The following is a 26917-nucleotide window of genomic DNA, read 5'->3' as shown; positions in this document are numbered from 1 at the left end:
ACACACACACAAATACACAGACACACACAGACACACACACACAGACACACACAGACACACACACACAGACACACACAGACACAGACAGACAACGCTAACCGCTACACTACAATGCGTGATCCTTCCACATGCGAGGGTCACGTGACAGATTTGACGTCACAGCTCACTTGCCGTGCAAAAAATCTATACATTTATTGAGCTCCTCTCCCCCCTTAAAAAAACACAAAAGTGTATTTGTATAATGTTTGCACAGTGTACAGTCTGCAAAGTACCCACATGGCAAATTTCCAGTTTGTTGCATGTCGGGAAGTACGCTAAACATTTTGAAGAGACACAATCACAACTTTGCCTTTTATATATATTTGGAGATGCAGTGAAAAAGCTTTCCCAAATTCATCACGCGGTTTCAGTTGTTAGATTTTCAGTTTTATTTATTTTGGAATAGTCCCGTGAGCCATTCGGCTCTTGAATCGGGTGCAACCACAACAAGCAAAAAAACAAAAACACGACCAAGAAAAACATCTTACAGTGACTATGTGTGACTGTGCAAACAGCACTGTCATGGCACGCAATGAGAGGGCAAATGTCATAAATATTCCTGTAAGCCCTCGCATCTTCAACATTAATGTTGCCATAGAAACGTTGTGGGGTGTTTTGCTTCATTTAAAGAAAGAAAAATTATTATCTGTTATTTTAATTTTATTTTCCATCTACGTGACTTTACCGAAAGAACCAAGAATATTAATTCCTGCAGTCACCAAAGTTTTAAGTCAAAACATTCACACACGTTGACAAAGCCTCACCTTGTGTTGTTGTGGGCAGGTCGCTTCTGATAACAAGAGCGGTATAGCAGCTCAAGCGGGCTTGGCCTGGTAACAAAAGAAAATAAAAACTGCGTGAATATTTACAATAAAACAAAGTTACAAAGTGGCGAGCCGGGTGAAGACAAATTAAACTTAAGCGAGATAATTAAAGTGAACGCAATCAGGCGAGGGCAGGAGGCAAGGCCCCGCGTGGCTAGGCCCCGCGTTGTAAAGTTCCAACCTGGACATCGATTCCCATGCTCGCTGCTACTCAACTGACATCCCTACGAGAGAGAGAGGCTCTACCTTGGTAAACAACAACAACAACCACCACCGCGACCACCACCACCACAACGATGAGAATTTCTCACCTCGGATTTCAGTGCAAGCGCGCACACGGCAGCTTCCTGTTGCCTCGCGACAGCAGGAAGTAGTATGACGTCACTTCCCTCCCACGAGCGGCTCTCTAAGTGAATAAATTATGTTAATGAGACCAGACCATACGTCGAGGGATGGGGGCGTTGGCGCTGAACCCGTCGCAATAAATTCGCGACGGCTTTAACGGATACATTATGTTAATGAGCCGCCAGTCACTGGGCGTAGCTTTGCCCAAATAAGGATTGCCACTGGACCGATATCGGCAGTGACCCAGGCGGAGGTGACGTCACGCTCAAGAGCTCGGTGGACGGGGGAGGGGTGAATACCTTGGTGACATGACGTCACTAGCAAGTTACACCTCCCCCTTGCGTTTCACGCCGATGAGGTATGGCAGAGTGGTGACGTCACAGAGTTGGAGTTTAAGTTGATTTAGATTCATTTTCTACTGCTCCCTCCCTTGGGTGTGTGAGCTCAGCAACAACAACGTGGACATTATTGTGTATACACTGTGTGTGTACACTGTGTGTGTGTACACTGTGTGTCACTGTTTGTGTGTACACTGTGTGTGTACACTGTGTGTGTGTACACTGTGTATACTGTGTGTGTACACAGTGTGTGTCCGCATTGAACCGAACCCCCGGCAAGGCCATCTACTTAATGACGAGAGAAAATTCACACGAAATGTCCTTTGCAATGAAGTCTTCCAGATGTAAATTGATACAAGCTTTTATTGAAGAAATAAAATCATCTAACTCAAAACACAACACAATTCAAAGATGTTTCATTCTAAAACTTCAAAACGGAGCATGGGGTACTTGCGTGAATGCGTCCTTCGTGTGCAAATGTTGTGACTTTCCTGGCCTGAAGGCCGTCAACGTGTTGGACCTTTATTGGTGCACAGCGTCTCAACAACAGCAGTGGGGTTTGCTTCAACCGATGGTTACGAACATCCAGACGTGAATCAGCAAGGACCATATCTAGTCCCAGTTAGACAAAATCAACGTCAACACGTAAGACAAAACTACAATTTGTGTTGTAGAGAATGTACCTCCTCCTATACGTGTAACCTTCAAGTGGTATGCCTTGTAACTGATGAATGATCCAAGCGTGCTCCCTATTTCAAGGAAAATGAGTTGCTCCAGAGGCAAACGCTTCGTGAAACACAAAAGTACCCTTTGACCTGTATCACAAGAACAACGGGTCTCACCTGACTTCCCTGTACAGGTTACTTCCAAAACACACACACACACTTTGTCCTAACATCACTTATTCAATGTGTGACCTCAGACAAAATGATACATGTACGCGCACAGACAAGTATTCATTATAAATCATTGACGGGCATATTAACAACATTGAATTACTGCAGCGAAATTGACTGCATCACGTTACAAGAAGCTATTTTACAAATATGCACCGTCTGCTTAACAGTGTATGTACAACAAACTATTGTTGCGTCATTCAAAACGAGTAGGCCGTTGCATGCTGGCGTCTGGGTCAAAATGTAGCAAATTCTAAACATTACGCTACAAATAATAGATCACGGCGTTTCGAATGGCAACACAAGCAATCATCATCAGGTGGGACAAGCACAGCAGCAATAACAAACTGCTGGAGTAGGCGCCTACTACTTCAGCAGTTTCTCTTGCTGTGGTTGTCCCACCTGATGACGATTGCTTGTGTTGTGATCTAAACGCCGTCATCTGTTATGTTTCTACCCACGTGGTGACTTTACCGAAATAACTCAAGAGTGTGGATTCCTGCAGTCACGAAAGCTATGAATCAAGATTACCTACAAACTACACAACTGAAATTACGCATCAATCATCGCCCCCTGACAGGCTCTTGTCCACATGCAGGCTGGTGTAGGACCACCACCTTGTGCCACACAGGTGCAGCTGCTACTTGGGGATGCTCTTCGAGTGCTTCAGACGAGATACAAAACTCCGAGTTGCTGAGGCGGTTAAGCAAGCACCGTGTAACTGCAATTATTATAACATAGTGAATGCTTGGGGGCTTATTGTCTCTCGCTCCTGGTTAGAGATCTACCCAACCCACGGGCCCACAAAGACTGGCCGCTCTTACTCTGCAGGTTGAACCTAGGAACTGAGTGTCCAACTTCACGTTCTTGTCATTAAAGGCCTGTGACAAAGGTGCATCTATTGTAGCGACATCGTCTCTGGCTTACACATCTACCGGGTCTCCACTTGACTTTGTATTGTCTAGGAAGTCCACCCACACCTCCACTTCCACAAACTGCTGGGACTTGCCTCGCTCTGCCTCAGTCAGAATTCTCCTCCTGCTTTACGATGTGAAGGTCCCATTTTGGAGTTGAATCTTCATCTTCACATTTTACCTTCACTTCTTCGCTCATCACTTCTTCCCTCTTCACCATCACTTCTTCACATTTCACCTTCACCTCTTCATATTTCACCTCGATACCTTTAAAAGTGTCCAAGCTGGGATATTCGTCCGGTTCGTGATTCACGAGGGATGGGTTCATTGCGGCACTTTGACTTTCACAAGCTGATTTCAGACTCCACTCCTTGTGGATCTTCTGATGCTTCTGTGTTCTCTGGTGTACTTGAAGATTTGATGAACGTGCAAATGCCTTCCCACACACACTGCACTTGAAGGGTTTCTCTTCTGTATGTGTTCTCTGGTGTTTTAAAAGCAGATGAATCTGAAACTGTCTTCCCACACACACTGCACTTGAAGGGTTTCTCTTCTGTGTGTGTTCTCTGGTGTTTTTTAAGAGCAGATGACCGTGAAAATGCCTTCCCACAAACACTGCACTTGAAGGGTTTCTCTCCCGTGTGTGTTCTCTGGTGTAATACGAGATTATATGACTGTGTAAACGCCATCCCGCACATCGTGCACCTGAAGGGTTTCTCTCCCGTGTGTGTTCTCTGGTGTTTTACAAGATCAGATGACTGTGCAAATGCCTTCACGCACACACTGCACTTGAAGGGTTTCTCTCCTGTGTGTGTTCTCTGGTGTTTTTTAAGAGCAAATGACCGTGTAACCGCCATCCCGCACACACTGCACTTGAAGGGTTTCTCTCCCGTGTGTATTCTCTGGTGTTTTCTAAGAGTAGATAAATCTGAAAATGCCTTCCCACAAACACTGCACTTGAAGGGTTTCTCTCCCGTGTGTGTTCTCTGGTGGTTCTTAAAAACTGATGGCCATGCAAATGCCTTGTTACACACAGTACATTTGAAGGGTTTCTCTCCTGTGCGAGTTCTCTGGTGCCGTGTCAAATTTCCAGTCCGGTCCGTGCTGTATGCACGCTGGTCGCATTGTTGACTTGTCGTACCGAGCTGCGCTGAGTGCCTTTGCTCCATCAGACCAATTCTGCAGAAGAAGCGTCAGCTGCAGACAGAAAAAAAGAATATCCACACCATCTACACGTCAGGCACAGAGGAATGCACACGTGACTTACACGTCTATACTTATTAATATATTCATGATGTAGTGAAAAAGTTTCCCAAATTCATCAGATTTGATGAATCTGCAAACGCCTTCACGCACAGAGTGCACCTGAAGGGTTTCTCTCCACGGGCTGCTATGGCACACAATGAGAGGGCAAATGTCATTAATATGCCTGGAAGTCCTCATATCTGCAAAATGAATGTTAACCCAAAACTCCGAGCACACAATTTCGGCTGTCTGACTACAAAGGAATATTTATGAAAGCTAAATTCGGCTGACATAGCAAAGGGTGTTGAAAAAAATACTATTTCTGTTGTGCAGAAATGCATTAATTAACGTTCAATTGCAACTCAGGTGTGAATTCAGGCTCATATGTCCTTGAATGCTGGGGATGAACAGTTCCGACTTCAGCTGCATGTGTGTGCTGTATTCACCTCCTGTTTCCATTCTTATAAAGAGTTCCAGCGGAAAACAAAAATAAACTATTGTTTTGATATAACCTCCGTGTTCAATAGAGTTAATAGACTTTACTGCAAACACAAACTTGACACTGTCACACACTGCCATGAGTAAACAGGTGGCGGTGTGACCAGCACCATGCCTGGCCACCTTCATCTGCTCAACATTAATTCTTCCTCACTCCACCAAGTAATGAATCGAGGATCAATCAACATAGCCGAGGCTATCCGTGTGTCTGTCTCTCTCTCCCCGTGGTGAAGGTGTTCCCCTCCACACATTCAGAGTCAACAGCGGCACGCGCTTAGCGTCTTTGACCGATAGATACATTGACACACGTATTGTTGGTTCTTTCAGTAAAGTCACGTAGATAGAAAATAAAAATAACAGATTACATTTAATAAGATAAAGACCACTTGTGTTCCGATCGAAACCTCGTGGGTTTTTTGCTTTATTTTCAATTTTTCATTTAATTTTATTGTTATTTTTATTTTATTTTCTATCTACGTGACTTTACCGAAAGAACCAAGAATATTAATTCCTGCAGTCACCAAAGTTTTAAGTCAAAACATTCACACACGTTGACAAAGCCTCACCTTGCGTTGTTGTGGGCAGGTCGCTTCTGATAACAAGAGCGGTATAGCAGCTCAAGCGGGCTTGGCCTGGTAACAAAATAAAATAAAAACTGTGTGAATATTTACAATAAAACAAAGTTACAAAGTGGCGAGCCGGGTGAAGACAAATTAAACTTAAGCGAGATTATTAAAGTGAATGCAATCAGGTGAGGGCAGGAGGCAAGGCCCCGCGTGGCTAGGCCCCGCGTTGTAAAGTTCCAACCTGGACATCGATTCCCATGCTCGCTGCTACTCAACTGACATCCCCACGAGAGAGAGCGAGGCTCTACCTTGGTAAACAACAACAACCACCACAACAACAACAACAACCACCACCACGACCACCACCACCACAACGATGAGAATTTCTCACCTCGGATTTCAGTGCAAGCGCGCACACGGCAGCTTCCTGTTACCTAGCGACAGCAGGAAGTAGTAAAACGTCACTTCCCTCCCCCGAGCGGCTCTGTAACTGAATAAATTATGTTAATGAGGCCGGCCCATATGTGGAGGGATGGGGGCGTGGGCGCTGAACCCGTCGCAATAAACTCGCGACGGCTTTAACGGACACATTATGTTAATGAGCCACCAGTCACTGGGCGTAGCTTTGCCCAAATAAGGATTGTACCGGAACAGATATCGGTAGTGACCAAGCAGAGGTGACGTCACGCTCAAGAGAGCGGTGGACGGGGGTGGGGTGAATACCTTGGTGACATAACGTCACTAGCGAGGCACACCTCCCCCTGGCGTTTCACACCGATGAGGTCATGCTGAGTAGTGACGTCACAGAGCGGGAATGGATTTTAAGTTGATTTAGATTCATTTTCCATTGCTCCATCTCTTGAACAGAGACCCCTTGGATGCGTGAGCTCAGCAACTACAACGTGGACATTACTGTGTGTACACACTGTTTCTGTGTGTACACACTGTGTGTGTGTACACTGTGTATACACTGTGTGTGTGTACACTGTGTGTACACTGTGTGTGTATACAGTGTCTACACTGTGTGTGTGTACACTATGTATGTACACTGTGTGTGTACACTGTGTGTGTGTACACACTGTGTGTGTCTGTATCTCTGTGTGTGCCTGAGTCTCTGTGTGTGTGCCTGTGTGACACCTGATGATGATTGCTTGTGTTGCAGTCGGAATGTCGTGAGAATGTAATTGTTTTATATTTGTGTTATTTTATTGTTTCCCTTCTACGTGACTTTACCGAAAGAACCAAGAATAAATATCAGCTCTATGTTTTCAAGTAAATACATTTTGGGTAGTGAATACATTATAGTCTAAATAAGCTACACATGACGAATTGTAGGCAATTATAGTTATAATCAAAGATATTTTTAAACAATCACGTGGTCCCTGTAGTCGCCGTTAAAGACACAAAACCTGCTTGAAAACAGTTCATCAACATATATGAATACATTGATTCGAATAAGCAGAGTTAATTTCCAATTTATGGCATGCCAGCTATGTGTCAGTTTTCGATATCAACATCACCTTATAAAAGAATAACATTTAAAATAAAAGCGCACAACTTTATCCGTGATGAACGCTGCCCTTTCCGTCGTTTTCACGCAGGGGGCGCTGTAAACCTACACGCACCCCCTACATGCGAACGACGGACAGGCACACCTGGCTACCCCAGTAACATTCACCACAATATGCGCAGTCTGCTAAACGGCGGATGTAAAACATAACGTTGCGTCATTCACAACGCATGTTGGTGTCACGGTCAAAATTGGGGTAATTCCAAACATTATCCAGCACCCCCTGTACCAACTACGGAGGCGCAGGGACAGACGCTCGATTACGTTGGAATCGATCTGCAGACGGCCAGCCGCTCCGTGTCGCCTCATCTCGATCCCGCGATCCCCTACCAGGTGAAAGTCCGCATCGAACCGAACCCCCGGCAAGGCCGTCTACTTAACGACGAGAGAAAATTCACACGAAATGTCCTTTTCAATGAAGCCTTCCGGATGTAAAATGAAATAAGCTTTTAATGAAGAAATAACAATCATCTAATTCAAAACACAACACGATTCAAAGATGTTTCATTTTAAAACTTCAAAACGGAGCACCGGGTGCTTGCGTGAATGCGTCCTTCGTGTGCAAATGTTGTGACTTTCCTGGCCTGAAGGCCGTCAATGTGTTGGACTATTATTGGTGCACAGCGTCTCAACAACAGCAGTGGGGTTTGCTTCAACCGATAGGTACGAACATCCACACGTCAATCAGCAAGGACCATTTCTAGTCCCAGTTAGACAAAATCTACGTCAACATGTAAGACAAAACTACAATTCGTGTTGTAGAGAATGTACCTCCTCCTATACGTGTAACTTTCAAGTGGTATGCCTTGTAACTGATGAATGATCCGAGCGTGCTCCCTATTTCAAAGACGATGAGTTGCTCCAGAGGCAGACGCTTCGTGAAACACAAAAGTACCCTTTGACCTGTATCACAAGAACAACGGGTCTCACCCGAGTTCTCTGTACAGGTTACTTCCAAACACACACACACTTTGTCCTAACATCACTTATTCAATGTTTGACCCTCAGACAAAATGTTACATGCACACGCACAATCAGACAAGTATTCATTCTAAATTATTGACAGGCATTTTAACAAAATTGAATTACTGCAGTGAAATAGACTGCATCAGGTTACATCGTATTAACAAAAAGCTATTTTTAAAAATATGCACCGTCTGCTTAACAGTGTATGTACAACAAACTATTGTAGTGTCATTCAAAACGAGTAGGCCATTGCATGCTGGCGTGTGGGTCAAAATTTATCAAATTCTAAACATTGCCTACAAACTCCACAGCTAAGATGCCACATCAACCATCGCCCCCTACTGACAGGCTCTTGTCCACATGCAGGCCGGTGCAGGGCCACCACCTTGTGCCACACAGGGGCAGCTGCTACTTGGGGATGCTCTTCGTGTGTCTGAGACGAGATACAAAAGTCCGAATTGCCAGAGGCGATTAAGCAAGCACCATATAAGTGGAATAATTAAATAACAAAAATCACGACGTTTCGGCCACAACACAAGTGGCCTTCATCAGGTGAAGGGACCGTGCTGTCATGATGAAGGCCACTTGTGTTGTGGCTGAAACGTCGTGATTTTTGTTATTTTATCTTTTTACCTACGTGACTTTACCGAATAGAACCAAAGAGTATGGATCCTTGCAGTCACGAAAGCTTCAAATCTAGAATGGAATTATTAAAACCGAGTGAATGCTTGGGAGCTTATTGGCTCTCGCTCCTGGTTAGAGATCTACCCAACCCACAGGTCCACAAAGACTGGCCACTCTCACCATGCAGGTTTAACCTAGGAACTGAGTGTTCAACTTCACATTCTTGTCATTAAAGGCCTGTGACTAAGGTGTATCCATTGGAGCGACCAGAGTGGAGTCGGCTCCGGGAGAGGCAACCACCTCGCCCCACGCCGCTCCTCCACTTCGAGGTCTGCGGAGAACTTCGCCACCACCACCACCAGCGTGGCGATCTTCACGGCTGTGCTCACTGTGGTTCTGCTGCTCACGCAGCCGATGGTGGAACTCCTCGGAGGATCTCGGCGTGGGGGTTCGAACATCAACGGCTCCAACGCCATCACCACCACCACCACGATCAACAACTACTCGGGACTCGTGAAGAACGTCTCTCCACCGGCAGCGGTCGCCACCTGGGGACCGATGTTCACCAGCGGCCACGCAGACGGACAGGAGAGGGACGGCCCAGCCTGGCCCCCTGGGATGTCCTGGCTCATGGACAGCGCGCCGACTCCTCTCCTGCAGCCTGCGGGTCAGCTGTGCAGTAGCCACAGTGAGGACATAGTGGACAGCGTGCTCCCTGCCCTAGTGCAGGCTATGGGTCAGCTGTGCAGTAGCCACAGTGAGGACATTGTGGACAGCTAGCTCCCTGCCCTACTGCAGGCTATGGGTCAGCTGTGCAGTAGCCACAGTGAGGACATAGTGGACAGCGTGCTCCCTGCCCTAGTGCAGGCTATGGGTCAGCTGTGCAGTAGCCACAGTGAGGACATAGTGGACAGCGTGCTCCCTGCCCTAGTGCAGGCTATGGGTCAGCTGTGCAGTAGCCACAGTGAGGACATAGTGGACAGCGTGCTCCCTGCCCTACCGCAGGCTATGGGTCAGCTGTGCAGTGGCTGCCAGGACATAGTGGACAGCGTGCTCCCTGCCCTGCTCCACGTCGTGCGTCAGCTGTACAGCGGCAGCAAGGAGGCCATCGGCTCTACCGTGCCGCTGGACACCCCGCACATCGCCGTGCGTCTCCGGCGTTTCGTACGTCGCAGAGTTGAGTGAGCAACATCCATCGTCGTCGTCGTCACCATCAGCCACCGTCAATCCACTGGCGGGTAGAGACCTCCCTGAGCCGTCGCCACCTCCCACGATGCCGCTGTGCGGTGATCCACCCAGCGCCTAACACGTGGAGCGATTTCATTGCTTAATCTCCCCACTGGGCATCCTCTCGGATGACCCCCTCGCCGCCCATCGGCATCACTCGCCCCCTTCGCGCCCTCCACCGTCACCCTCAATTCCACTCGCGGTTAAATTTTGATTTAAAACTTTTGTGACTGCAGCTCTTTCGGTAAAGTCACGTTGAAGGGAAACAATAAAATATATATAAAACAATAAAAATTCTCACGACGTTTCGACACACCTGATGACGACCGTTTGTGTTATGGTCGAAACGTCGTGAGAATTTTTATTGTTTTATATATATTTTATTATTTTATTGTTTCCCTTCAACGTGACTTTACCGAAAGAGCTAAGAATATCCACTCACGGTGTTTTCAACAGCCTGGTTGGGCACTGGAACGGTATCCCGGACAGTGCCGGATTAAGCTCGTGCGGGTCCTGTGGCATATATTATAAAGGTGCCCAAAATAAAATAACACAATTATTAAAACGCGAAGTTTACACATCTACCGGGTCTCCATTTGACTTTGTATTGTCTCGGAGGAAGTCCACCCACACCTCCACTTCCACAAACTGCTGGGAGTTGCCTCGCTCTGCCTCACAGTCAGAATTCTCCTCCTGCTTCACGTTGCCTCCATCAATGTGAAGGTTTGCCCATTTTGGAGTTGAATATCCATCTTCACATTTCACCTTCACTTCTTCGCTCTTCACCATCACTTCTTCACATTTCACCTTCACCTCTTCCCTCTTCACCATCACTTCTTCACATTTCACCTCGATACCTTTAAAAGTGTCCAAGCTGGGATTTTCTTCCGGTTCTTGTTTCATGAGGGATGGGCTCATTGTGGCACTTTGACTTTCACAAGCCGATTTCAGACTCCACTCCTTGTGGATCTTCTGATGCTTCTGTGTTCTTTGGTGTACTTGAAGATGTTGTTGCTGTGAAAACGCCTTCCCGCACGGAGTGCACCAGAAGGGTTTCTCTCCCGTGTGTATTCTCTGGTGTTTTACAAGATCAGATGAATGTGCAAACGCCTTCACGCAAACACTGCACTTGAAGGGTTTCTCTCCTGTGTGTGTCCTCTGGTGTATTACAAGAGCAGATGACTGTGCAAATGCCTTTCCACACACACTGCACTTGAAGGGTTTCTCTCCCGTGTGCGTTCTGTGGTGTACTTCAAGATTTGATGAACGTGCAAACGCCTTCCCACACACACTGCACCTGAAGGGTTTCTCTCCCGTGTGTGTTCTCTGGTGTGCTACAAGAGCAGATGAATGTGCAAACGCCTTCCCACACACACTGCACTTGAAGGGGTTCTCTCCCGTGTGAGTTCTCTGGTGCCGTGTGAAATCTCCAGTACGATCCGTGCTGTATGCACACCGGTCGCATTGTTGACTCGTCATACCGAGCTGCGCCGAGCGCCTTTGCTCCATCAGACCAATTCTGCAGAGGAAGCATCAGAGGAAGCGTCAGCTGCAGACAGAAAAAAATAATATCCACACCATCTACACGTCAGTATCGATGCACAGAGGAAAGCATATATACACAGTAACACGTGACTTACACATCTATACTTATTTATATATTCATGATATAGTGAAAAGTGTCCCAAATTCATCACACAGGCTGTTATGGCACACAATGAGAGGGCAAATGGTTATAAACATGCCTGGAAGCATTCGTATCTTCAAAATGAATGTTCACCCAAAACTCCGAGCACACAATTTCAGCTGTCTGGCTTCAAAATGAATAATTATAGATTTAAAGCTTTCGTGACTGCTAGGATTCATACTCTTTGGTTCTATTGAGTAAAGTCACGTAGGTGAAAATAAAATAACAAAAAAAATGAATATTTATGAAAGCTAAATTCAGCTGACATAGCAAAGGGTGTTTAAAACAATACTATTTGTGTTCGGCAGAAATGCATAAATTAATGTTCAATCGCAACTTAAGAGATGTGAAGCCAGGCACAGAAGTCCTTGAATGCTGGAATGAACAGATCCGACTTCAGCTGCACGTGTGTGCTGTGTTAACTTCCTGACTCCATTCTTACAAAGAGTTGCAGAGGAAAACATCTTCACATTTCACCTTCACTTCTTCGCTCTTCACCATCACTTCTTCACATTTCACCTTCACCTCTTCCCTCTTCACCATCACCTCTTCACATTTCACCTCGATACCTTTAAAAGTGTCCAAGCTGGGATTTTCTTCCGGTGCTTGTTTCATGAGGGATGGGCTCATTGTGGCACTTTGACTTTCACAAGCCGATTTCAGACTCCACTCCTTGTGGATCTTCTGATGCTTCTGTGTTCTTTGGTGTACTTGAAGATGTTGTTGCTGTGAAAACGCCTTCCCGCACGGAGTGCACCAGAAGGGTTTCTCTCCCGTGTGTGTTCTCTGGTGTTTTACAAGATCAGATGAATGTGCAAACGCCTTCACGCAAACACTGCACTTGAAGGGTTTCTCTCCTGTGTGTGTCCTCTGGTGTATTACAAGAGCAGATGACTGTGCAAATGCCTTTCCACACACACTGCACTTGAAGGGTTTCTCTCCCGTGTGCGTTCTGTGATGTACTTCAAGATTTGATGAACGTGCAAACGCCTTCCCACACACACTGCACCTGAAGGGTTTCTCTCCCGTGTGTGTTCTCTGGTGTGCTACAAGAGCAGATGAATGTGCAAACGCCTTCCCACACACACTGCACTTGAAGGGTTTCTCTCTTGTGTGAGTTCTCTGGTGCCGTGTGAAATCTCCAGTACAATCCGTGCTGTATGCACACCGGTCGCATTGTTGACTCGTCATACCGAGCTGCGCCGAGCGCCTTTGCTCCATCAGACCAATTCTGCAGAGGAAGCATCAGAGGAAGCGTCAGCTGCAGACAGAAAAAAATAATATCCACACCATCTACACGTCAGTATCGATGCACAGAGGAAAGCATATATACACAGTAACACGTGACTTACACATCTATACTTATTCATATATTCATGATATAGTGAAAAGTGTCCCAAATTCATCACACAGGCTGTTATGGCACACAATGAGAGGGCAAATGGTTATAAACATGCCTGGAAGCATTCGTATCTTCAAAATGAATGTTCACCCAAAACTCCGAGCACACAATTTCAGCTGTCTGGCTTCAAAATGAATAATTATAGATTTAAAGCTTTCGTGACTGCTAGGATCCATACTCTTTGGTTCTATTGGGTAAAGTCACGTAGGTGAAAATAAAATAACGAAAAAAATGAATATTTATGAAAGCTAAATTCAGCTGACATAGCAAAGGGTGTTTAAAAAATACTATTTGTGTTCGGCAGAAATGCATAAATTAATGTTCAATCGCAACTTAAGAGATGTGAAGCCAGGCACAGAAGTCCTTGAATGCTGGGATGAACAGATCCGACTTCAGCTGCACGTGTGTGCTGTGTTAACTTCCTGACTCCATTCTTATAAAGAGTTGCAGAGGAAAACAAAACGAAACTACTGTTATGATATAACCTCCGTGTTCAACAGAGTTAATAGACGTTACTGCAAACACAAACTGTACACTGTCACTGGGTAAACAGGCGGTGGCGTGTCTAGAATCACGCCTGGCCACCTTCATCTGCTTGGCATGAATGCTTCCTCACTCCACCAAGTAATTAATTGAGGATCAACGAACATAGCCAAGGCTAACTGGAGTTTGCGTGTCTCTCTCCGTGGTGAGATGTTAACTACCTCACCTGGTATACAGGAAGTCGTGGGTTCGATCCCGACCCTGATGCCTGCTGTATATTTGGAGTTTGCGTCTCTCCGTTTAGCGTCTTTGACCGATAGACATTGACACACGTATTCTTGTTGATTTCGGTAAAGTTACGTAGATAGAAAATAACAACAACAGATAATACAATTACATTAAATAAAGACCACTTGTGTTGCGATCGAAAGGACGTGAGTTTTTTGCTTTATCTACATTTTTTTCATTTATTTTCATTTTATTTTCTATCTACGTGACTTTACCGAAAGAACCAAGAATATTAATTCCTGCAGTCACCAAAGTTTTAAGTCAAAACATTCACACACGTTGACAAAGCCTCACCTTGTGTTGTTGTGGGCAGGTCGCTTCTGATAACAAGAGCGGTATAGCAGCTCAAGCGGGCTTGGCCTGGTAACAAAAGAAAATAAAAACTGCGTGAATATTTACAATAAAACAAAGTTACAAAGTGGCGAGCCGGGTGAAGACAAATTAAACTTAAGCGAGATAATTAAAGTGAACGCAATCAGGCGAGGGCAGGAGGCAAGGCCCCGCGTGGCTAGGCCCCGCGTTGTAAAGTTCCAACCTGGACATCGATTCCCATGCTCGCTGCTACTCAACTGACATCCCTACGAGAGAGAGAGGCTCTACCTTGGTAAACAACAACAACAACCACCACCGCGACCACCACCACCACAACGATGAGAATTTCTCACCTCGGATTTCAGTGCAAGCGCGCACACGGCAGCTTCCTGTTGCCTCGCGACAGCAGGAAGTAGTATGACGTCACTTCCCTCCCACGAGCGGCTCTCTAAGTGAATAAATTATGTTAATGAGACCAGACCATACGTCGAGGGATGGGGGCGTTGGCGCTGAACCCGTCGCAATAAATTCGCGACGGCTTTAACGGATACATTATGTTAATGAGCCGCCAGTCACTGGGCGTAGCTTTGCCCAAATAAGGATTGCCACTGGACCGATATCGGCAGTGACCCAGGCGGAGGTGACGTCACGCTCAAGAGCTCGGTGGACGGGGGAGGGGTGAATACCTTGGTGACATGACGTCACTAGCAAGTTACACCTCCCCCTTGCGTTTCACGCCGATGAGGTATGGCAGAGTGGTGACGTCACAGAGTTGGAGTTTAAGTTGATTTAGATTCATTTTCTACTGCTCCCTCCCTTGGGTGTGTGAGCTCAGCAACAACAACGTGGACATTATTGTGTATACACTGTGTGTGTACACTGTGTGTGTGTACACTGTGTGTCACTGTTTGTGTGTACACTGTGTGTGTGTACACTGTGTATACTGTGTGTGTGTACACAGTGTGTGTCCGCATTGAACCGAACCCCCGGCAAGGCCATCTACTTAATGACGAGAGAAAATTCACACGAAATGTCCTTTGCAATGAAGTCTTCCAGATGTAAATTGATACAAGCTTTTATTGAAGAAATAAAATCATCTAACTCAAAACACAACACAATTCAAAGATGTTTCATTCTAAAACTTCAAAACGGAGCATGGGGTACTTGCGTGAATGCGTCCTTCGTGTGCAAATGTTGAATGTGTCCTTCGTGTGCAAATGTTGTGACTTTCCTGGCCTGAAGGCCGTCAACGTGTTGGACCTTTATTGGTGCACAGCGTCTCAACAACAGCAGTGGGGTTTGCTTCAACCGATGGTTACGAACATCCAGACGTGAATCAGCAAGGACCATATCTAGTCCCAGTTAGACAAAATCAACGTCAACACGTAAGACAAAACTACAATTTGTGTTGTAGAGAATGTACCTCCTCCTATACGTGTAACCTTCAAGTGGTATGCCTTGTAACTGATGAATGATCCAAGCGTGCTCCCTATTTCAAGGAAAATGAGTTGCTCCAGAGGCAAACGCTTCGTGAAACACAAAAGTACCCTTTGACCTGTATCACAAGAACAACGGGTCTCACCTGACTTCCCTGTACAGGTTACTTCCAAAACACACACACACACTTTGTCCTAACATCACTTATTCAATGTGTGACCTCAGACAAAATGATACATGTACGCGCACAGACAAGTATTCATTCTAAATCATTGACGGGCATATTAACATTGAATTACTGCAGCGAAATTGACTGCATCACGTTACATCGTATTAACAAGAAGCTATTTTACAAATATGCACCGTCTGCTTAACAGTGTATGTACAACAAACTATTGTTGCGTCATTCAAAACGAGTAGGCCGTTGCATGCTGGCGTCTGGGTCAAAATGTAGCAAATTCTAAACATTACGCTACAAATAATAGATCACGGCGTTTCGAATGGCAACACAAGCAATCATCATCAGGTGGGACAAGCACAGCAGCAATAAGAAACTGCTGGAGTAGGCGCCTACTACTTCAGCAGTTTCTCTTGCTGTGGTTGTCCCACCTGATGACGATTGCTTGTGTTGTGATCTAAACGCCGTGATCTGTTATGTTTCTACCCACGTGGTGACTTTACCAAAAGAACTCAACAGTGTGGATTCCTGCAGACACGAAAGCTTCGAATCAAGATTGCCTACAAACTACACAACTGAGATGACGCATCAATCATCGCCCCCTACTGACAGGCTCTTGTCCACATGCAGGCCGGTGCAGGGCCACCACCTTGTGCCACACAGGGGCAGCTGCTACTTGGGGATGCTCTTCGAGTGCTTCAGACGAGACACAAAACTCCGAGTTGCTGAGGCAGTTAAGCAAGCACCGTGTAAATGCAATTATAATAAAATAGTGAATGCTTGGGAGCTTATTGTCTCTCGCTCCTGGTTAAAGATCTACCCAACCCACAGGTCCACAAAGACTGGCCGCCCTTACTCTGCAGGATGAACCTAGGAAGGAGTGTCCAACTTCACATTCTTGTCATTAAAGGCCTGTCACAAAGGTTTATCTATTGGAGCGACATCGTCTCTGGCTTACACATCTACCGGGTCTCCACTTGACTTTGTATTGTCTAGGAAGTCCACCCACACCTCCACTTCCACAAACTGCTGGGAGTTGCCTCGCTCTGCCTCACAGTCAGAATTCTCCTCCTGCTTCACGATGTGAAGGTCCCATTTTGGAGTTGAATCTTCATCTTCACATTTTACCTTCACTTCTTCGCTCTTCACCATCACCTCTTCACATTTCACCTTCACCTCTTCACATTTCACCTCGATACCTTTAAAAGTGTCCAAGCTTGGATTTTCTTCCGGTTCGTGTTTAATGAGGGATGGGCTCATTGCGGCACTTGGACTTTTACAAGCTGATTTCAGACTGCACTCCTTGTGGATCTTCTGATACTTCTGTGTTCTCTGGTGTACTTGAAGATTTGATGAAACTGCAAACGCCTTCCCGCATAGAGTGCACCTGAAGGGTTTCTCTCCCGTGTGTGTTCTCTGGTGTGTTTTAAGAGTAGATGAATCGGAAAATGTCTTCCTACACACACTGCACCTGAAGGGTTTCTCTCCCGTGTGTGTTCTCTGGTGTGTTTTAAGAGTAGATGACTGTGAAAATGTCTTCCCACACACACTGCACCTGAAGGGTTTCTCTCCCGTGTGTGTTCTCTGGTGTTTTACAAGATCAGATGACTGTGAAAATGTCTTCCCACACACACTGCACCTGAAGGGTTTCTCTCCCGTGTGTGTTCTCTGGTGTGTTTTAAGAGCAGATGACTGTGAAAATGTCTTCCCACACACACTGCACTTAAAGCATTTCTCTTCTGTGTGTGTTCTCTGGTGGGTCTCAAGAACTGATGACCTTGCAAATGCCTTGTCACACACAGTGCACTTGAAGGATTTCTCTTCTCTGCAAGTTCTCTGGTGCTGTGTCAAATTTCCAGTCCGATCCATGCTGTATGCACGCTGGTCACATTGTTGACTTGTCGTACCGAGCTGCTGCGCTGACTGCCTTTGCTCCATCAGACTAGCGTCAGCTGCAGACAGAAAATAAGAATATCCACACCATCTACACGTCAGTAACAAGCCATGGAGGAATGAATATATACAGTCACACGTGCCTTACGCGTCTATATTCATTCATATATTCATGACTAGCTGTACTACCCGGTTTTGCCCGGGACTTGGATCCACCACGTCCGGCCGCCTTTGTCTCCCCAGTGGCAATGTTCACACCACAACAGTTACTCGTTTGAGGCTGAGTCGACCTAGGAGAGGCCCAGAAGCGGTTCAAATAATCGTCGCCGGTGGTGGCCGTGAGCGGGAATCGAACTGGGGTCACCGGGTTCGTAGCGCGGCGTAGCGCTGACCACTACACTACAATGCGTTACGCTTACACGCACACACAGACACACAGACACACACACACAGACACACACACAGACACACAAAAGATAAAACAAAGATCCCCCATGTAGCCTTAACAGACTGTAGGGGCAAGTGCTGTTAGCGAGCACCTATGAAGGCCGGAACGGTACACGAGGGGGTGGGTGGCCAGCACCACGCCCGACCGCCTTTGTCTCCCTAGTGGCGACGTTTACACACCGCACCAGATACTCATTTGAAGCTGAGTCGACCTAGGGGAGGCCCGGGACCAGTTCAAATAATCGTCACTGGTGTTGGCCATGAGCGGGAATCGAACCCGTGTCGCCGGGTTCATAGCGCAGCGCGCTAACCGCTACACTATCGCTCCCCACAACACACAAAAAAAACACACAGACACACACACACAGACAGACACACACAGGCACACACACAGACACACACAGACACACACACAGACACACACAAAGACACACACACAGACAACGCTAACCACTACACTACAACGCGTTACGCTTCCACGTGCGAGGGTCACGTGACAGATTTGACGTCACAGCTCTCTTGCCGTGCAAAAAATCTATACATTATTGAGCTCTCCCCCCCAAAAACACAAAAGTGTATTTGTATAATGTTTGCACGGTGTACAGTCTGGAAAGTACCCACATGGCAAATTTCCAGTTTGTTGCATGTCGGGAAGTACGCTAAACATTTTGGACAACACACACAATCACAACTTTGCATATTTTTATATATATGGAGGTAAACAGTAGGAGCCAATTTGTTAATCCATTGCCGGACGAGGATCTCCCCACACCGCCCCGGGTCGTGATTTAACCATACTTCACCACGCTCGTCGTGTGGCGGCTTGGTGGAGGAGGGTAGCGCAGACGTGGGAGCGTAGTGACATTGTACTCTACAATGGATGTTGCCCCCACCGCTCCTATGCCACTCACCAACGTTGCACAGTCCCGCAGCCGCCTAAAACAACAACAACAAAGTCCCATCACAAGGGAGAAACACACAAATAGAAATTCACTTCGAGTACACTCACCACCACGTAGCTGTCAACCTCTATCAGTGCCCCTACCTTATTACAGATCAATTCAGACCGTATCGGCCACCAAGTGTCTTTATAAATATCAACGTTCGTCCTACGAAGTCCCATCACAATGTAGAAACACAAATAGACAATATTGTTACCAAAGCATGTTTTTTTGTCCGTATTGAAACGGCTGTACCCCGTATGGGCGTGAAAACTCAATGTCTCTGTACAAGAATACGGGGTAAACCGTACGGGTTATGACAGCTGTGATGCATCAAAAGATAACTTGACCCGTGGTTGTGTTACCTCGTTTAACCAAAGGCTTCAAACTCGCGTGGAACAGCCCGAAACCCAAAGCATGAGGACAAATACAAAGACGGGTATATCACGAGAGAAAAAAACCCCTACATATTTACCAATAACACTGTCCTTAAGTGTAAATTCTGTGGTGCATAATCGGGCAATGGCCCTTTTTCATAACGCCTCTGTTACTGACGATTGTATTTCAGCCTTTCTTCTTACGACTGCTGCCTGTGTATCTTACTGTGAAAACAGTTCCACAAAGCATGTCTAATTCTTTATTTTCTTTGTGACAGACTAGGCCCGAGACGCCAGGGAGGGCCTGAATGGCCTGGATTGCCTACCGAGAAGGAGACGCCTTCCCCGGCGGGGAGCAACCACACCCTGCGGTGTCACCGCCGCAACGGGGGTCACACAACACCGGATTTTTTTTTTCGTAAAAATGTTAAAACCAAAACACCCACTTACCGGTTCGCGTGAGTTCAATCCTGCTCAGAGTTTTAAGGGGCGAGAGGAATTGTTCGTGCAAGTTTAGAGTTTAGGGGTGGGGTGGGGGTGGGGAGTCGTTATGTTCCGAACAGTTTAGAAGCGTCCTGGGAGCCGCGCTTGAGGCGTCAGCCATTGGCACTTGGGAGCTACCACTCCCAGCCAAGGGTTGACGCTCAAACTATCAATCTTATACTTTCACTTCCATCACATAATTTGAATCGTATTTACTCGAACAATATATGCTGAATGATCTACTATGATGGTCACGGTCGCTCCGTCATTGTATTGCTGTTGAAGATGTATATATTTTAAAAAATATTACCGCGTCTGCGACCCCCCCCCCCTATTTAAAGCGGTAAGTTGGTTCGTTCCAAATGATGACGTTCACACAACGCGATCAAAGTTCGGAACGCTCTTGCAGAATTGTACAACATTTAACTCCGAAAGTTATCGCGATATGGCGACACTACGATATTACCTAATCATATCCAACATAAGCGTATCGTACAATTTGTTTCCACACGGCACGTGCACACACTCAAAGCACTTGCAATTCAAATTTCTATTTAAAGCTTTCGTGACTGCAGGGATTCATCTTCTTGGTTATTTCAGTAAAGTCACCACGTAGAATGGAAACAATAAAATAAAAAATAAAACATATTTTGATCCCCTGCTGATTTTGTACGTTTGCCCACTGACAAAGAAATGATCAGTCTATAATTTTAATGGTAGATTTATTTGAACAGTGAGAGACAGAATAACAACAAAAATCCAGAGAAACGCATGTCAAAAATGTTATAAATTGATTTGCTTTTTAATGAGTGAAATGAGTATTTGACCCATCAGAAAGATTTCTGGCTCCCAGGTGTCTATGTGTACACTGTGTGTGTGTACACTGTTTGTGTACACTGTGTGTATACACTGTGTGTGTGTCACTGTGTGTAGACTGTGTGTGTACACTGTGTGTACGCTGTGTGTGTGTACACTATGTGTATACACTGTGTGTGTGTACACTGCGTATGTGTACACTGTGTGCATAAATTGTGTGCGTACACTGTGTGTGTGTACACTGTGTGTGCACACTGTGTGTGTACATTGTGTACATTGTGTATACACTGTGTGTGTACACTATGTGTATACACTGTGTGTGTGTACACCGTGTGTACGCTGTGTGTGTGTACACTATGTGTATACACTGTGTGTGTACACTGCGTATGTGTACACTGTGTGTGTACAGTGTGTGTACACTGTGTGTATGTACACTGCGTATGTGTACACTGTGTGTGTGTACACTGTGTGTGTGTACATTGTGTGTGTACATTGTGTGTGTACACTGTGTGTGTACACTGTGTGTGTACACTGTATACACTGTGTGTGTACACTGTGTATACCCTGTGTGTCACTGTGTGTACACTGTGTGTATATATACAGTGTGTACCCTGTGTACACTGGGTGTATACACTGTATGTACACCGTGTGTACACTGTGTATACCCTGTGTGTGTGTACACTGTGTGTGTACACTGTGTGTGTACCCTATGTGTGTACGCTGTGTGTGTGTACACTATGTGTGTACACTGCGTATGTGTACACTGTGTGTATAAATTGTGTGTGTACACTGTGTGTGTGTACACTGTGTGTGCACACTGTTTGTGTACATTGTGTACGTTGTGTATACACTGTGTGTGTACACTGTGTGTGTACACTATGTGTATACACTGTGTGTGTACACCGTGTGTACGCTGTGTGTGTGTACACTATGTGTATACACTGTGTGTGTGTACACTGCGTATGTGTACACTGTGTGTGTACAGTGTGTGTACACTGTGTGTACACTGCGTATGTGTACACTGTGTGTGTGTACACTGTGTGTGTGTACATTGTGTGTGTACATTGTGTGTGTACACTGTGTGTGTACACTGTGTGTGTGTACACTGTATACACTGTGTGTGTACACTGTGTATACCCTGTGTGTCACTGTGTGTACACTGTGTGTGTGTATATATACAGTGTGTACCCTGTGTACACTGTATGTACACTGTGTGTACACTGTGTGTGTATACTGTGTATACCCTGTGTGTGTGTACACTGTGTGTGTACACTGTGTATACACTGTGTATGTGTACACTGTGTATGTGTACACTGTGTGTACACTGTGTGTACATTGTGTGTGTACACTGTGTGTATACACTGTGTGTATACACTGTGTGTCGCTGTGTGTCACTGTGTGTGTCACTGTGCTTGGCACAAGCGTCGTGGTGACGTCACCGCCACTTAGTAGCAAATGGCAGTTGTTGTTGTGTCACTGTGTGTGTCACTGTGTGTGTACACTGTCACTGTGTGTGTGCGTCACTGTGTCACTGTGTGTACACTGTGTGTGTGTGCACTGTGTGTATACTGTGTGTGTACACTGTGTGTGTGTACAGTGTGTGTGTGTACACTGTGTGTGTACACTGTTTGTGTCCGCATTGAACCGAACCCCCGGCAAGGCCATCTACTTAATGACGAGAGAAAATTCACACGAAATTTACTTTTCAATGAAGTCTTCCAGATGTAAATTGATACAAGCTTTTAATGAGGAAATAAAATAATCTAATTAAAAGCACAACACAATTCAAAGATGTTTCATTTTAAAACTTCAAAACGGAGCACGGGGTACTTGCGTGAATGCGTCCTTCGTGTGCAAATGTGACTTTCCTGGCCTGAAGGCCGTCAATGTGTTGGACCATTAAATGGTGCACAGCGTCTCAACAACAGCAGTGGGGTTTGCTTCAACCGATAGGTAACGAACATCCAGACGTTAATCAGCAAGGAGCATTTCTAGTCCTAGTTAGACAAAATCTACGTCAACACGTAAGACAAAACTACAATTCGTGTTGTAGAGAATGTACCTCCTCCTATACGTGTAAATTTCAAGTGGTATGCCTTGTAACTGATGAATGATCCGAGCGTGCTCCCTATTTCAAAGACAATGAGTTGCTCCAGAGGCAGACGCTTCGTGAAACACAAAAGTACCCTTTGACCTGTATCACAAGAACAACGGATCTCACCCGAGTTCTCTGTACAGGTTACTTCCAAAACACACACGCACTTTGTCCTAACATCACTTCTTCTTTCGTTCTTTCGGTGAAGTCACGTATAGCATTGTGATATATAACGACTTATTGTTGGTAGCTTAGCTGATTGGAGAATATAGAGTTTATTGATAACATTAAGGTAATTTATATTTAAGTTTTTTTATTGGATCACTTTATAGTACTGTGAATATATAGTACTGTGAATAGCTCAGATGTGTAGGCCTTGACTTCAACATAGTCATTTCTGTGACCAGTCACTAGCTAATCACTCAGTTATTTCAATGCTAAATTCGCCTAGTTATTTCAATGCTAAATTCTCCTGTTTGATTTGTACTAAGTGCCTCGGTGAATGTGTATGCTCTGACTTTAACGTAGCTATTTCTGTGACCAGTTACAAGCTATTCACTCAGCTATTTCAATGCTAAATTCTATGCTAATTCCTTTGTCAAGGGGTGCCTCTGCGGATGTGTATGCTTTAACTTAGCTATTTCAATGCTAAATTCTATGCTAATTCCTTTATCAAGGGGTGCCTCTGCAGATGTGTATGCTTTAGCTTTTAACATAGCTATTTCTGTGACCAGTCACAAGCTAATCATTCAGCCATTTTAATGCTAAATTATATGCTAATTCCTTTGTCAAGGCGCTTTATTCCTCTCACACAGCTTAAAGGCCGTGATCTGAACGTGGCTCTTTCACTCCAGCGCTGTCCTACCAGACAGTCTCGTCCCTTCACCTGAAGGCCGCTTGTGTTGTGGCCAAAACGTCGTGAGAATATTATTGTGTTATTTTATTTTATCAATTTATTATTTTATTCTCATTCTACGTGACTACCGAAAGAACCAAAGAAGATGAATCATTGCAGTCACGAAAGCTTTAAATCGAAATCTAACATCACTTATTCAATGTTTGACCCTCAGACAAAATGTTACATGTATGCGCACAATCAGACAAGTATCAATTCTAAATTATTGACGGGCATATTGACGGGCATATCAACATTGAATTACTGCAGCGAAATTGACTGCATCACGTTACATCGTATTAACAAGAAGTTATTTTACAAATACGCACCATCTGCTTAACAGTGTATGTACACCGTACTATTGTTGCGTCATTCAAAACGAGTAGGCCGTTGCATGCTGGCGTCTGGGTCAAAATGTAGCAAATTTAAACCATTACGCTACAAATAGATCACGGCGTTTCTATGGCAACACAAGCAATCGTCATCAGGTGGGACAAGCAAGCAGCAAGAAGAAAAAACTGCTGGAGTAGGCGCCTACTACTTCAGCAGTTTCTCTTGCTGTGGTTGTCCCACCTGATGACGATTGCTTGTGTTGTGATCTAAACGCCGTGATCTGTTATGTTTCTACCCACGTGGTAACTTTACCGAAAGAACTCAAGAGTGTGGATTCCTGCAGTCACGAAAGCTTGGAATCAAGATTGCCAACAAACTACACAACTGAGATGACGCATCAATCATCGCCCCCTACTGACAGGCTCTTGTCCACATGCAGGCCGGTGCAGGGCCACCACCTTGTGCCACACAGGGGCAGCTGCTACTTGGGGATGCTCTTCGAGTGCGTCAGACGAGATACAAAACTCCGAGTTGCTGAGGCGGTTAAGCAAGCACCGTGTAAATGTAATTATTATTATAACATAGTGAATGCTTGGGGGCTTATTGTCTCTCGCTCCTGGTTAAAGATCTACCCAACCCATGGGCCCACAAAGACTGGCCGCTCTTACTCTGCAGGTTAAACCTAGGAATTGAGTGTCCAACTTCACATTCTAGTCATTAAAGGCCTGTGACAAAGGTGCATCTATTGTAGCGACATCGTCTCTGGCTTACACATCTACCGGGTCTCCACTTGACTTTGTATTGTCAAGGAGCAAGTCCACCCACACCTCCACTTGCACAAACTGCTGGGAGTTGCCTCACTCTGCCTCAGTCAGAAATCTCCTCCTGCTTCACGTTGCCTCCATTGATGTGGTCCCATTTTGGAGTTGCATCATCTTCACATTTCACCTTCACTTCTTCACTCTTCATCATCACTTCTTCACTCTTCACCATCACTTTTTCACATTTCACCTCGATACCTTTAAAAGTGTCCAAGCTGGGATTTTCTTCCGGTTCGTGTTTCATGAGGGATGGACTCATTGCGGCACTTTGACTTTCACAAGCTGATTTCAGACTGCACTCCTTGTGGATCTTCTGATGCTTCTGTGTTCTCTGGTGTACTTGAAGATTTGATGACTGCAAATGCCTTCCCGCATACACTGCACTTGAAGGGTTTCTCTCCCGTGTGTTCTCTGGTCTGATTTAAGACCAGATGACCGTGAAAATGCCTTCACACACACAGTGCACCTGAAGGGTTTCTCTCCCGTGTGTGTTCTCTGGTGTCCTTGAAGATTAGATGAATCTGGAAATGCCTTCCCACACACAGTGCACTTGAAGGGTTTCTCTCCCGTGTGTGTTCTCTGGTGTTTTTTAAGAGAAGATGACTGTGAAAATGTCTTCCCACACACACAGCACCTGAAGGGTTTCTCTCCTGTGTGTGTTCTCTGGTGTGTTTTAAGAGCAGATGACTGTGAAAATTCCTTCACACACACACTGCACTTGAAGGGTTTCTCTCCCGTGTGTGTTCTCTGGTGTGTTTTAAGAGTAGATAAATCTGAACATTTCTTCCCACACACAGTGCACTTGAAGGGTTTCTCTCCCGTGTGTGTTCTCTGGTGTGTTTTAAGAGCAGATGACCATGAAAATGCCGTCCCACACACACTGCACTTGAAGGGTTTCTCTCCCGTGTGTGTTCTCTGGTGTTTTTTAAGAGTAGATGACTGTGAAAATGCCTTCCCACACACAGTGCACTTGAAGGGTTTCTCTCCTGTGTGTGTTCTCTGGTGGGCCTCAAGAACTGATGGCCATGCAAATGCCTTGTCACACACAGTGCACTTGAAGGGTTTCTCTCCTGTGCGAGTTCTCTGGTGCTGTGTCAAATTTCCAGTCCGATCCGTGCTGTATGCACGCTGGTCGCATTGTTGAATTGTCGTACCGCGCTGGTGTGCTGAGGGCCTTTGCTCCATCAGACCAGCGTCAGCTGCAGACAGAAAATAAGAATATCCACACCATCTACACGTCAGTATCGAGCCATGGAGGAATGCATATATACAGTCACACATGACTGACACGTCTATATTCATTCATGTATTCATGACTAGCTGTACTACCCGGCTTCGCCCGGGACTTGGATCCACCACGTCCGGCCGCCTTTGTCTCCCCAGTGGCGATGTTCACACCACCACAGCAGTTACTCGTTTGAGGCTGAGTCGACCTAGGGGAGGCCCAGAAGCAGTTCAAATAATCGTCACCGGTGGTGGCCGTGAGCGGGAATCGAACTCGGGTCGCCGGGTTCGTAGCGTGGTGTAGCGCTAACCGCTACACTACAATGAGTTACGCTTCCCCACACAGACACACACACAGATACACACAGAGACACACACACAGACACACACACACAGACACACACACACAGACACACACACACATACACAGACAACGCTAACCGCTACACTACAATGCGTGACGCTTCCACATGCGAGGGTCACGTGACAGATTTGACGTCACAGCTCACTTGCCGTCCAAAAAATCTATACATTATTGAGCTCCCCTGCCCCCCCCCAACAAAAACACAAAAGTGTATTTGTATAATGTTTGCACGGTGTACAGTCTGGAAAGTACCCACATGGCAAATTTCCAGTTTGTTGCATGTCGGGAAGTACGCTAAACATTTTGAACAGACAACACACAATCACAACTTTGCCTTTTATATATATTTGGAGATGCAGTGAAAAACTTTCCCAAAATTCATCACGCGG

The 26917-nt window shown here is 45.6% G+C and overlaps 2 protein-coding genes and 1 pseudogene across 2 annotated transcripts; all 3 read right to left on the bottom strand.

Annotated features, from left to right (window-relative positions):
* Positions 1 to 10296: 10296 nt before the first annotated feature.
* On the bottom strand, positions 10297 to 12966 carry LOC142917268 (uncharacterized). Its single transcript, XM_076061894.1, has 2 exons — positions 12182 to 12966; positions 10297 to 11571 (listed from the first exon to the last, which is right to left on the bottom strand). The coding sequence occupies exons 1-2, from the start codon at positions 12958 to 12960 to the stop codon at positions 10626 to 10628; spliced, it is 1725 nt and encodes a 574-aa protein (XP_075918009.1). The 5' UTR covers positions 12961 to 12966; the 3' UTR covers positions 10297 to 10625.
* A 2977-nt stretch (positions 12967 to 15943) lies between these two features.
* Positions 15944 to 20113, bottom strand: LOC142917269 (uncharacterized). The gene is made up of 3 exons (XM_076061895.1): positions 19948 to 20113; positions 19091 to 19115; positions 15944 to 17791 (listed from the first exon to the last, which is right to left on the bottom strand). Exon 3 carries the CDS (start codon positions 17775 to 17777, stop codon positions 16794 to 16796), a length of 984 nt encoding a protein of 327 aa, XP_075918010.1. The 5' UTR covers positions 17778 to 17791; positions 19091 to 19115; positions 19948 to 20113; the 3' UTR covers positions 15944 to 16793.
* Positions 20114 to 24534: 4421 nt separating this feature from the next.
* Positions 24535 to 26125, bottom strand: LOC142917253 (uncharacterized; annotated as a pseudogene).
* Positions 26126 to 26917: the final 792 nt, after the last annotated feature.

This window comes from Petromyzon marinus, unplaced genomic scaffold (genome assembly GCF_048934315.1).
Source record: "Petromyzon marinus isolate PM22_M1 ecotype Great Lakes invasive population unplaced genomic scaffold, UKy_Petmar_22M1.pri1.0 PM_G_Scaffold_44, whole genome shotgun sequence".
NCBI classification, from domain to species: Eukaryota; Metazoa; Chordata; class Hyperoartia; order Petromyzontiformes; family Petromyzontidae; genus Petromyzon; species Petromyzon marinus.
Note: the sequence above shows the minus strand (reverse complement) of the source record. Positions and strands in the feature narration are given on the sequence as shown.

Excerpts from the sequence above, each read along its gene's own strand:
- LOC142917269 (XM_076061895.1), bottom strand. The coding sequence starts at position 17,777 with ATGGAGCAAAGGCAGTCAGCGCAGCAGCTCGGTACGACAAGTCAACAA.
- LOC142917268 (XM_076061894.1), bottom strand. The coding sequence starts at position 12,960 with ATGGAGCAAAGGCGCTCGGCGCAGCTCGGTATGACGAGTCAACAATGC. Across the intron at positions 11,572-12,181 it reads GTTTTCCTCTGCAACTCTTT|AATTGGTCTGATGGAGCAAA; the intron begins GTAAGAATGGAG and ends CTTCCTCTGCAG.